This window comes from Panthera pardus, unplaced genomic scaffold, assembly GCF_024362965.1.
Source record: "Panthera pardus isolate Hobbes unplaced genomic scaffold, ASM2436296v1 HiC_scaffold_17, whole genome shotgun sequence".
Lineage (NCBI taxonomy): Eukaryota > Metazoa > Chordata > Mammalia > Carnivora > Felidae > Panthera > Panthera pardus.
In genome coordinates, this window is record NW_026526732.1 from 128,946,112 (window position 1) to 128,958,644 (window position 12,533).

Consider the following 12,533-nt stretch of genomic DNA (forward strand, 5'->3'; position numbering starts at 1 on the left):
TTCACCAGAGATCGTGGTTCCAAAAAACCCTTGTTTCTTCCCTCCCTCCCCCCCTCCAACTTAGTGTGAGTGGGTCCCCAGGCACAGGGAGAGGGAGGCAAGCAATGGCTCCCACTGCAGGCACACATAGCCCTGTCGTGTAGCACCCAGGCAGGGAGAGGGACAGGCCCAGGATAGCTGGATGGGACATTGGACTAGAAACTAAGGCTGGGGTACAGACAGCCCGGAGATTTGGGGATGTCTCATATTCTTGCCAGCAAATGACAGCAGGGACTGGGGGCGCCACTCAGGAAGCCGGTCCCTTTTCTGAAGTCTGAATGAGGCACACACATTTAGTGAGTTGGCAAAAGAGGCTGGCTGGGTGCTAAGAAATGTCAGGTTTGGCATTTAATTTAATGAATCCACCCTGGTTCAGCATACATGAGATTTTCAATGAGAATTTCTCTGAAATTATCCCATGTCTCTCAGACTACTTATAAACCAAACAATGGTATACAGTAATTGTTTTCAGTGAGAAACAGTTGTCACTGAGACCAGGAGGCAGCGTGCCTGGCACTTTACATGTATTGATTCATTCATTTCTCACAACGCTCCGGATGTAGTTGGAATTATTATTACCCCCATTTTACAGATCAGGAAACTGAGGTAGAGAGATTAAAATAACAGCAAGTGAGTGCAGAGCTATCATTAGAACCCAGGCAGTCTGGTCCCAGATTTCCTGCTGTTAATCCTAAGGTTACAAGCTAATGGCAGGAGTTGCAAAATGGGGGAGAATCTAGAAACTGGAGGTGTGGTGGTATCACTCATTGATTATTCTGTGGATGTTAAAGCACATGTTGGTATTTTACCTTTTAATTCTAGTCATTTCACCATGTGACTCTTCTACAGTAGATGCCATGCTTTATTATTTTCTAATTTATTTATTTAAATTCAAGTTACTTAACATACAGTGTAGCAGTTTCAGGAGTAGAATTTACTGATTCATCACTTACATATAACACTCAGTGCTCATCCCAACAAGTGCCCTCCTTAATGCCCATCACCCATTTAGTGCCTCCCCCCAGCAACCCTTAGTTTGTTCCCTGTATTTAAGAGTATCTTATGGTTTGTCTCCCTCTCTGTTTTTATCTTATTTTTGGTTCCCTTCCCTTATGTGCATCTGTTTTATTTCTTAAATTCCACACGAAGCATGATACTCTATGTGGAAAACCCGAAAGACTACCAAAAAACCGCTAGAACCGATATGTGAATTTAGCAAAGTCGCAGGATATAAAATCAACATACAGAAATTGGTTGCATTTCTATACACCAAAAATGAAGCAGCGGAAAGAGAGATCAAGGAATCAATCCCATTTACATTTGCACCAAAAGCTGTAAGATATCTTAGGAATAAGCCTAACCCAAGAGGTCATGCTTTATTTTGAACCTGGTTTTTGCTCTGTTGTTCTCAAGGTGTAAGGGATGAGCTTCTCTAACTTTCTGAATGAAGAAAGCAGTGATTGCAGAGTGTTTGATAGAGCAAGCTACAAATTTTCCAAGATGCTACAGAAATAAGAAGTGATCGATCCATCCCCAAGCTTTTTTCGATAACTCTTGCCAACATTTATTCAAGTCCAGGCTGGCAAATGTGTGCATGCTCTGTCTTTCCTAGCTTATAATGTTAATTTCATTTTATTTTTAGGACATGGTTGATCACATTAATTTCCAGTGTTAATTCCAAGTATTCCTTCTCATATTCTTGGTCTACTTTTTGAACCAAGGCAGTTGACAAATACATTTGGATCATCTGTTATGTGCCAAATACTATGCTTAGGGTACAAAGATAAATAAGACATTGGTGCCTGCCAGGAAGGAAGGGAAAGAGGAGGCAGGAAAAGGGAGGCCAGCCCAAAGTCAAACTCCCTGCTCGGGATGGAATAAAGTGGTAAAAGAACAGTCATGCCCTTACTAACTGTGGGGGAGGAACACAGCAAACAAAACTAAACCAAAGACACATCTGGGCCACTGTTTTCATTCTCCTCCTAAATCTCAAACTCATCAGTGCTAATAACAAGTAAAGGAGTGATGGGTTTCATCTCCCCTCCCTAGGTATTCTCTGATAAAAATACTTACAAGGAGCTAGGAGAACCATAACAGTTTTAATAAATGCATTGCTCATACAAACCCCATTAGGCAATTTTTCTTCTGCTTTGGAGAAGAGGAGCCACAGATGGGAATCCAAGGCCATGAGATGCAGACCACGGATGGGGAGCTCTGGAATAGACAGAGAGAATGGCATGACCCCAGCCCCTCCCTCATCTTACAGATGGGAAGTGGGTTCTCAGAGATAAGTCCAAGGTCAATAGCTGGTTAGTGGCAGAGCCCCTGCAGCCTAGATATATTCTTTCCTAATCTAATACTGTAGACTTTATTTGTTAAGCAGCATTGGACATACCCTGAAAACAGTGAGGACCCAAGGGAATAAGAAAGACATTGAAAAGTCATGATTAAGAGTGAAAAGTAATCCCCAAGAAGGCCTCTCCATTGTCCTCGGTGTTTCCCCCTACCGCTCCCTCTCTGTCCTCAGTCCAGCTTCCTACTCTACTCGAAAACTCACTGCCATCTCAATCTGCCAAAGCATGAAAGACTTGATTTAAAAACACCGCTTGCATCCTGAAAACAGGATGGCCTCCCTGGCATCATCCTATTCCCGTACCTCTGTTAAATCATGAGTAAAACGCATGTAAAAATGCCTCAGTCTTTGAATGAAGTGGGAGACAACCAATCGCCACATGGCACTGAAGACGGTAGAACGGAGGAAGCTCTCTGTTGAAACGCATAGTTAACTTACCCTACAGCCTAAGAAAATGTGAGTCCTGTGCAGTTAATTTTAATATTTCTCATGTGCCAATTTTTTTGTGGCACCAGGTCAATTTAATGCAGCCGACTGTGCCAGACAACACAAATGCCAAGACAAAGGCACAATTCAACAGGACCAAATGTCCCCTGTTCTCAGGATGGGCCTCCTTCCTCAACTTGAAAGCTTCCACACATGCCAGCTTTGATTTTGCTGTAGTTCACACACATACCCTCTGTCTCTCAGACACACACACACACACACACACACACACACACACACACACACGGAGGAAATTTCTGACGATGATGAAGCAGAGAAAGGACTGTGAGGCACTGAACAAAAGGCACGTCTGCTCTCCTGCTTTGATTCTGGTCCTTCGTAAACAAATCTGTAAAAGGCGGCCCAAGTGTGGGGACAGAAGGAGGAGCCTGGCACTCTCCTTCCTAGTCCCTTAGGGTTTGTTAATCTCTTTATACTCTCTTCCAAGGTAATATTCAAATCAGCCACACAGCTCAATTTACTTTGCTTGGGACTCTAATTGAATAAATCTAAAATAACAACAGACGCAGTGGCCCTGCGCTTTGGTCAAGTTTTTCTTAGATACTTAAGGCACATTCTGGCTGTCTTAATTCTGACTGCATCAGGGAAAGGTGCTCTGTTCTGGTCCCTGATTTCACACCAGTGGCAGGCTGACTGTCATTCACTGTTTCAGAGGTTGATAATATTTACTGCTGGGTAAAAGGTTTCCAGAATAACATAGGAAGTGTTTAAGTATCCCTGAAGGTGTAAAGAATGTCTTACCCAAGTCAACTGGTACGTTTTTAAAGCAAAGAAATTCGGTAAGGTCCTATACTGTGCTAAATGTCACTTCTTCAGAATCACAAGACCTGGGTCAACTATGGGGTGGGAGTTTATTTGGTCCATTTTCTAAGTTACATTAAGGCGAGCCCTCGATGATCCTGCATTTGTAGCTATTCCCATTTGTAAACATATTCAGGGAATGACACTACAGTAAACCTGTCACTCATTCTAGCTTCTTTCCATCCTTTGGCAAAGGATAAGAATTTTAAAAACTATATTATCACCTACTGGGAGTAGGGATGCAGGTTGAAACCTTAGGAACATCATAAGATAAGTGAGCCACTGATAATGAGTTTAAAACTGGTAGATCAAACCTTGGACCTCCAAGCTTTTCTCTGGGAAGAGTATCACCTAGTAAGAATGCTTTTAAGGAAATCATACGCTAAACATGCTGAGAGGCTATTCAAGATCACGTGTGTAAAAATGCTGATATTCTTTCAGTTCTTTGGAGACAAGGGTTAAAAGGAATCAGTGCACACAACTGGCACCTCTCAAGGAAAGGAAGGAGCAGGTCTGTGCTGTGGCTGAATAGTGATCACGTTGTGGAGGGATCCTCTGTCTTACTGACAAATGAAAGTAACATTCTGTGCCTGAGCATTGCCCTACTGCAGGATGGTCATCAGAGTGAACACTTCTGCTTCTTGGTGTGCAGGTGTTTTCATTATATGTTCACCATATAGTCTTAGGAGTTCAGAAACTCTTCCTCAGGGAACCATCAAAATCCTCAAGAAAAAAACAGGCAACGACCTCTTTGACTTTGGCTACAGCAACTTCTTACTTGACATGTCTCTGGAGGCAAGGGAAACAAAAGCAAAAATAAACTATTGGAACCTCATCAGGATAAAAAGCTTCTGCACAGTGAAGGAAACAATCAGCAAAACTAAAAAGCAAACAGCATAATGGGAGGAGATATTTGCAAATGACATATCAGATACAGAGTCATCCAAAATCTATAAGGAACTTATCAAACTCAACACTCAAAAAAAAAAAAAAATCCAGTGAAGAATGGGCAAAATACATGAATAGACACTTTTCCAAAGAAGACATCCAGATGGCTGGATTTCATCACTTCATCCATGAAAAGATGCTCAACACCACTAATCATCAGGGAAATATAAATCAAAACCACAATGAGATGCCTCACACCTGTCAAAATGCCCAAAATTAACAACTCAGGCAACAACAGATGTTGGCAAGGATACAGAGAAAGAAGAACCCTTTTGCACTGCTGGTGGGAATGCAAACTGGTGCAGCCACTCTGGACAATAATTAAAAAAACAGAACTACCCTATGACTCAGCAATAGCACTACTAGGTATTTATCCAAAGGATACAGGAGTGCTGATTTGAAGGGGCACATGCACCCCAATGTGTATAGCAGCACTATCAACAATAGCCAAAGTATGGAAAGAGCCCAATGTCCATCAACTGACAAATGGATAAAGAAGATGTGGTATGTATACACACATACACACTGGAATATTACTCAGCCATCAAAAACAATGAAATCTTACCATTTGTAACAATGTGGATCGAACTAGAGTTCATTATGCTAAGCGAAATAAGTTAGAGAAAGACAAATATGATTTCACTCTTATGTGGAATTTAAGAAACAAACCAGATGAACATATGGGAAGGGCAGCAAAATAATATAAAAAGATAGAGGGAGACAAACCATAAGAGACTCCTTAATACAGAGAACAAACTGATGGTTGCTGGCAGGGTATTGGGGGAGGGAGGATGGGCTAAATAGGCAATGGGCATTAAGGAGGGCACTTGTTGGGACGAGCACTGGGTGTTAAATGTAAGTGATGAATCGCTAAATTCTACTCCTGAAATCATTATTACACTATATGGTAACTAACTTGGTTTTGAATAAAAGAAAAAAAAAAGAAAAACACTAATTCAAAAAGAAAAAATAAAAAGAAAGTCTTTCTCATGGGTTCAGTAAATGCCCAGCAAACACTTTGGGCCAAAGACCTCCTCTCTCCTCAACAGACCAAGGGGTCTTCACCTTCTCAATAATACCACCACACACTTGCCCTTAGCGTCTCAAGTTTTTCTTTCACTGGTAGAACTGTTCCAAGTGTATGAGTCCCTTTCCCAGGCCCCTGCCTCTCATCTTGGGCTCATAAGGCCCGGGTTCCACTACTGCTCAGGCTGGAGCATGAACCAAGCAGTCCATGCTGAAAACTGGCTCCTAACCACTGGGAAATGTGCAGGTGCAGGGTTAGGAGCCCAAATCCCTCTCTGCTACCTGAACACCTGTGAACTAATGCTCATACTTCAATGGGAGCCAGCTGCTTGCCCTGTCGTTACATATAAGGGCAGAATGTGAGAAGTCACCTGAACACCCTGCTGCTATCGTCAGTGCAGCAGGGAAATGTTAACCAAGTAAATGAATGAATGTCGACATCACTACCTGGAACAAGCCTCCAACTTATTAAATATCCCACAGCCTGTGCATTTCAGCTCTTATCTGAGATTTTTTTCCTTCTTACATTCGTTTTATGCCCCTCTGATCTCACATCTTGTTTCTAATCACAGCTCAGAGTGAAACACATGTAAGGTAATTACTCCTTGGTGCTCTGTGGTAGCGCTCATTGATTAGAAATCATTTTCAGAGGGAACACTATAACAAGGAGTTTTGATCAAAGCTGGATTATTATTTCAGTTCCTTGTTTCACCCACATACATTTGCTTCCTCCTCCAGGAAGAAAATTTGTGTGTGTGTGTGTGTAGATAGAGTTTTTCTTAGAGTGGAACTTTTTATTTCCTTAATCTAAAAAACCATTTCTTTAAAAAGCGGCTAATCAAGTTTCTTCCTGAGACTCATGTTTCAAGCTCTTAGTGTCACTCCTTCAGTCCCATCTCTCTGGGATGGGGCCATGTTTATGTCAAGATGGTGGGCACTGCAGGGTCAGGCCCAGCCAGGGCCAGAGGAAACATGCTCATGGAGGATGTGGCCCTGGAATGTCATGAGGACGCAGAGGGAGCTCTGAAGGCAAAGACTGGGCTGTGGAGGGTCTGATGCGCCTAGTGAGTTCACTTGGAGGCCCCATCCTTCTGTGCCTGCCCTACTGGCACATTGGATTCAAATCATGAACACAGTGCATTTCAAATTTGCCCTTCTTTTAAGTTGTTTACAGCTGTGCAAATGACTTTCTTATCTAATCCTAGAAAGCAGGCATCCGAGGTCTGCCACAGAAGCTAGAGTGAGATGCACAGGAGGAAGTTCTATTTTTATTTTTTGACATTTAAAAAAATCCTCTTCCATTCTTCTTCCTGAGGTGCTGGGTTAGATTCTACAAGCAGGGCAAAGACAGGATACACTAGAATGTCAACTCTCAATTACAGTTTTAAAAGGGGAAAGAAGAAGTTGAGATATTCCAAAAGGTTTTAAAATTAAGAGTTTATATTTTCAAAGTAACGGTTTTAGCTTGGAGTAAACCATCATTAGCCCTTAATCCAAATAATCAGAAAGCTTAAACAATGGTCAAGTGACGTAAAAGAAAAGAGACACATCTTGGATTCAGAATATTTAGAAGAGCACTATACATGGATTGTCCTGGATCAGCATAGCTCATGGTTAAGCCTTTAATGTTCTACATTTATAGTTCTCCATAGCAATGAACTTGTCCCCTGAAAATGAGAAGCTACCGGTATCTGAAATAGGTCTTATATAATATATATATGTGTACACATATATAAGTGTGTTACAGTCCATATACATATACACATTACACATACACATATGTACATATGTGTATAGTATGAGCAGACTTCCCCTGCTTGTCTACAGCTTTCCTTTCCAGGGTTCCAGCTACCCATGGTCTACTGCAGTTGGAAGCAACCAGTCCTCCTTCTGACCTATTATCAGCAGGTCGGTAGTTAGCCTAATGTCTATATCACTCACCTCACTTCATCTCATCATGTATGCATTTTGTCATCTCACATCATAAGAAGGATGATATAGTACATCAAAACACAGTAAAGGTGTTTTGAGAGAGACAGAGAGAGAAAGACAGAGAGAGAGAGAGAGAGACCACATTCACATAACTTTTATTACAGTACATTGTTATATAGTTCTATTATATTATTGTTGTTAATCTCTTTCTGTACCTCATTTATAAATTAAGCTTTATCACAGGTGTGATATGTTATGTAGAGGAAAAACATAGCATACACAGGGTTTGGCACTCTCTGCAGTTTCAGGCATCCTCTGGGGGCCCTGGAACGTACCTCCTGTGGATAAGGGGGGACTGCTGTAAGTCTATGGCTAAGAAGATTTTATTCATTTAGTAAATATTTACTAATTGCCCATCATTATGGCAAGCCCTGAGAAAAATAGATCAATAAGATAAAATTCCTACCCTTGAGTTCCCAGTCTAGTGGGAGACACATGAAAATGTGAAGTACGATGAAATGTTAGTGGCTTTCTGATGGATGTACATATGGGCATAGTGAAAACCAACATGAACAACTTTCCCTGGAGGACAGGGGTATCATGAGAGGTTTCCCAAGGAAAGGAGTCCTTGAGTTGTACTATTAAGGTTGCCCGGTGGCCTCAGCGTTTGAACTTTGATATCCAGTAACCCACACTTGGTATGTGCAGTAACTCACAGATAAGCATTCTGGATAAGCAAGCATCTTCTGTACAGTTTCCTGGGCTAAAATTAACCCTGAGTTTCATTACCTGCACTTGGCACCAAGGGAATGCAGTCTGGGAGCATGCTGTCCCTAGGACCATTGACACACAAAATATAATGGACAGTGTACGAGACACCCGTGGAACAGAATGGGCCGGGATGCCTCTCGGCTCTGCGATCCTGCAATGACACACCACTTTGAGTAGGAAAAGTCCAAGGGAAATGAATAGTGTTTTGAAAATAAGGACCATCTTCCAAAATAGCTGTCCACTGCCCTCATGGCACTGCCCCAACAGGAAGAGGGGTTGGCCTGTCTCCAGCCTGCACTGGGAACAGAGCAGTGGGGGCTCTGTCCTAAAGCCTGGTCTGCCAGAGACCTCTGCATGAAACTGCTTAAGTCAGGACTTGAGTCTGGGACACTGACCTGGAAAAGTAAAATCCTGGTGCTCCAAGTAGGAGCAACGGCCAGCTCCCAGATTTAATTTGGTTGTTCTGCGTAAAAAGCAAAAAGTCAGAGCCACTGTGTCGCTTTTAAGACCTGCATGATTACTGAATAGCTGTGTAACATCAGGAGGGTGAATTAGACTTCTGAGCCTCAGTCTTCCCACTGTATCACTACATAATACAGTACCTTATACAGACCTGGTGCACAATAGCATACGCATACACACAGACACATACACCCTAAGAAAAGTACCCACATGGGATTCCAGGAAAAAGAGACCTCAAAGACACACCCCGACAAAAAAGTTAAATGTTCTTTAAGGACACAACCTTTAAAACCTCTGTCCAATAGTGAAGCATATTATTAGTAAAATGGAGTGTAATTAAAACAAGTTATTCAGAAACCCACCAGATGAGTAGAGAGTTGATTAAAGAGACAACTCACCATAGGGAAAGTATGTGACCCTCGGGCACTGAAGCCCTGAAGCAAGGAAAGTAGGTGACCCTTCCAAGAACTGCATGTTCTAGTCAGATGCCCAGGACCTACCCCCGTGATGGGTACTGGCCACATCTCTCTTGGTGAGTGACAGATTCGTTCTGCAGGGGACCTCACTTGCCACTGGAATACTACAAGGATGTCACGGATCCTTACAAGGCCCTACACCTCCAGAGCCATCACTGGCACCTGCTCTCATCTCACTGACCTGTTTGCAGAGCAAGAGCCAAACTCTGATTAAAGAAGAGAGGAAGATAGGTCTGATTCCCCAGTTCACAAAATGTGGCCCTTCCAAGACACCATGGCTCCCCATGGGCTATTTATGCAAATGGCCTGCTCAACTGTGAACCATACTTAAGCAAGAAGCAGCTACTTCTCATTTCTGAAAATTCCCCCAAATATTCCGAATATGTCCGACAAGATTCCCTGATGAACATAAGTCTTCAGAAGTTCTTTAAGTGCAGGGTACAAACATTAGAACATTTCATATGCAAATTTCACATAATCACTGAGACCAATATGGCTTCTGGTTAAAAAACTCCCCTGACAGGACATGAGATACAAAGGTTCAGTAACAGGCACTGGGAATACATCAGCAGTCAAACAGAAGGCTGAAGAAACACATGTTAAAATTAAAAATTCAATCACTTTGCTTTAAAACATTTGGATGTATTTTTAAGAACTTCATCTCATTTTAGACTTATAATACTGATTTTAAGGTAGGGTTATTATATCAGTTTTTTCAGAATGATGAACCAGTGGCTCAGAGAAGCTAAGTGACCTGTCCCAAAACAGGACAGAGGCTGGTAGAATGCAGAGCTCTTTCTCCTATATCAATCCATGCTCAGGTTACATGACCGCATCTGCAGGCCTCTGATGACTGGACTGGGGATGGGGGTTGGGCAGGCAGCGATGAGTGTCTTGAGCTCTATCCAGCAGAGGCCCCCCTCATGGCAGTGACTCTACGGACCAATCAGATCTTCCCTTGTGGGGAAGCTGGACGTGTCACTAGAGAAAAAGAGTCATTAGGAGCTGTGAAATGGGCACCATTGGGTGCCCAGGCACCACCATGGTCAAGCCCTGTTGTGGGAAGCACATAACAGGGGCATGAGACAAACTTCCTGGGTGCTAGCTAGCAAGGCACCCAATCCTGAGAAAGGTCAGTTCTCAGGGAGGCCTGCTCTGAGACTGGGTGGATTTTGTGTCTTCCCTACCGGTTGCACATCCCCAGAGCAAGCTTCAGTGCCTAAAGTAGCTCATTTCATTGTGAAAAGCAATGATACAAAGCAAAAGCAAAAGCAAAGCATGTTATCTTTTTACAGTCCTGTGCTAGAATATGGGATCGGAGAGTGATCAGACAGTAGCATCTCCCTGTATATGGTACAGCAACCCCAGCAGGAGAGACTGCTCTAAAAGGGTGCTCCTTGTTTTCACTGCCCACCTTAGATATCAGACTGGGGACAGAAACCCAGAACTATCCATAAAATTCCTTTAGGAGCTGTTGTGGGCTGAATTTGTCCCCCCAAATTCATATGTTGAAGTCTTTACTCTCAGTACCTCAGAATATGACCTAACTTGGAGACAGGGTCTTTACGGAGGTAATTAACATAAAATGAGGTCATGTAGTGGGCCCCAATCCTACAGGAAGATATCAGAACACAGACATACACAGAAGAAAGACTATGTGAGGACGTGGGGAGAATGCGGCATCTGAGTCAAGGAGAGATGCCTCAGAAGGAGTCAATCCTGCTGACACCTTGATCTTGAACTTCTAGCCTCCAGGCCAGGGAGACAATAAAATTCCTTTGTTTCAGCAACCCAGTCTGTGGTGTTTATCATGGTGGCCCCAGCAAAGGAATGTAGAAGCCTTAATGTTGGGTCTCTAGCACAACACCAAAGGGGCCGGCGAGCAATTTCAAGCCACATGCTGGAAGCAGTAGAGTGATTTGGTAGGAACGTGTCCGGGGCTCACACCACTGGGGTTGAATCCTGGCTCCGCCACTAGAGGCCATGTCTCTTTGGGTGAGATGCTTCACCTAAGGTGCCTGGTATCTAAAAGGAAGCGCAAAACCCTGCATGTTTCAAGGGGGGTGGTAAAGGTGTAATGAGGTCCGGCGAATAAAGACTTAGTGCTGAGCCGCAGCCAGTGGACACAGTCCTCAACAAAGGTTTGCTTTTATTCTCACAGTTAATTCAGACACAGCTGATTGTATGGGATGTGTCGAGGATGCAGACTCTGAGGCCCTAGTCTTCACCAGGAACAGCTCAGTCTGACCTGGCAATCAGTTGTTCCTTGTTCTGCTCTGGATTATTCTCCTTCCTCTTGAGTTTGCCACACTCCTGGGAATGTCTTGTGGACCTCATGCCGGGATGGATGGCTGTGTGCATTTATTTGTCTCCCTGTACGCCTGCCTGAAGCTCCCTTCAACTGACAGTGTTTAGGGAAAGTATTAGCAAAGAGGCTTTACTTCTTATCAATATGTTCTATGAAATTCTCCTTGCCATCTGGTGCCTGGAGTGGCTTTTCTCGATTTGGGAGGCACTCTCTGCCCACTCCCTGACATGGGAGCTGCTGTGCCTATGCAGTGGGTCAGAAAGTGTAACTGACGGATTGAAGTAGACACTTAGGCAGCAAAGCTCCTAATTGCCAGCGAACGTACTTAGGCACTTAGGCTAACAAAGAGGCTCTCAGGGGACAGAAACAGGATACCACTGTACTTCCAGGGTACCTCAGCTGGATGCCTGGGGCAAGTTAAGGAAATCTACTTTTCGTCCTGCTGGCTCCATAAGAAAGGGGAATTTGTTTCAGGAGCCAAAGAGCCTGGGAGAGGAAGGCCTTCCAGCCCCAGGAAAGCATAGGAATAAGGGACCTGACTGCCCTGTGGATTTCATCTTGGCCTTCTGTCTCTACTTCTGTCTGTATATCTGCTTGGTTTTCTTCTCTGTAAACTGCCATTCTTTGCCTCTCTGCTCCTTAAGGCAAAAAGACAACATGGAAGGTACCTCTGTCGAAGAATGACTTAATCCCTGTCATCCCCAGCTGTAAATTCTCATGGGTCAAGCATCTGTCTGGGTCCAATCATCTGAGACTGGGACTAGGGGTAGGGTGGTGTAGAGAGGAAGCCTCACTGCACAACATGGCTGCCAGGGCCCGCTGCTCTGGAGAGGGAGAGAGGAGGTGTTCACAGAGGAGGGGAAATCACTAGTAGCTATGCAGATACCCCAAAAGGTAACCACTATGCTCT

At 43.5% G+C, this 12,533-nt stretch overlaps 1 protein-coding gene across 17 annotated transcripts in view; it reads right to left on the bottom strand.

Moving 5' to 3' along the window:
- Window positions 1–12,533, bottom strand: part of FARS2 (phenylalanyl-tRNA synthetase 2, mitochondrial) — a 619,002-nt gene that overhangs the window by 201,713 nt on the left and 404,756 nt on the right. For 8 of the 17 annotated variants that reach the window (XM_053904930.1, XM_019419839.2, XM_019419838.2 and 5 more), the window contains one exon: window positions 8,773–8,840. The exons of the other annotated variants lie outside the window; for them this stretch is intronic. In XM_053904930.1, coding sequence (XP_053760905.1) covers window positions 8,773–8,840 — 68 coding nt within the window. The remainder of the gene's footprint in view (window positions 1–8,772; window positions 8,841–12,533) is intronic. 17 annotated transcript variants of the gene reach the window in all.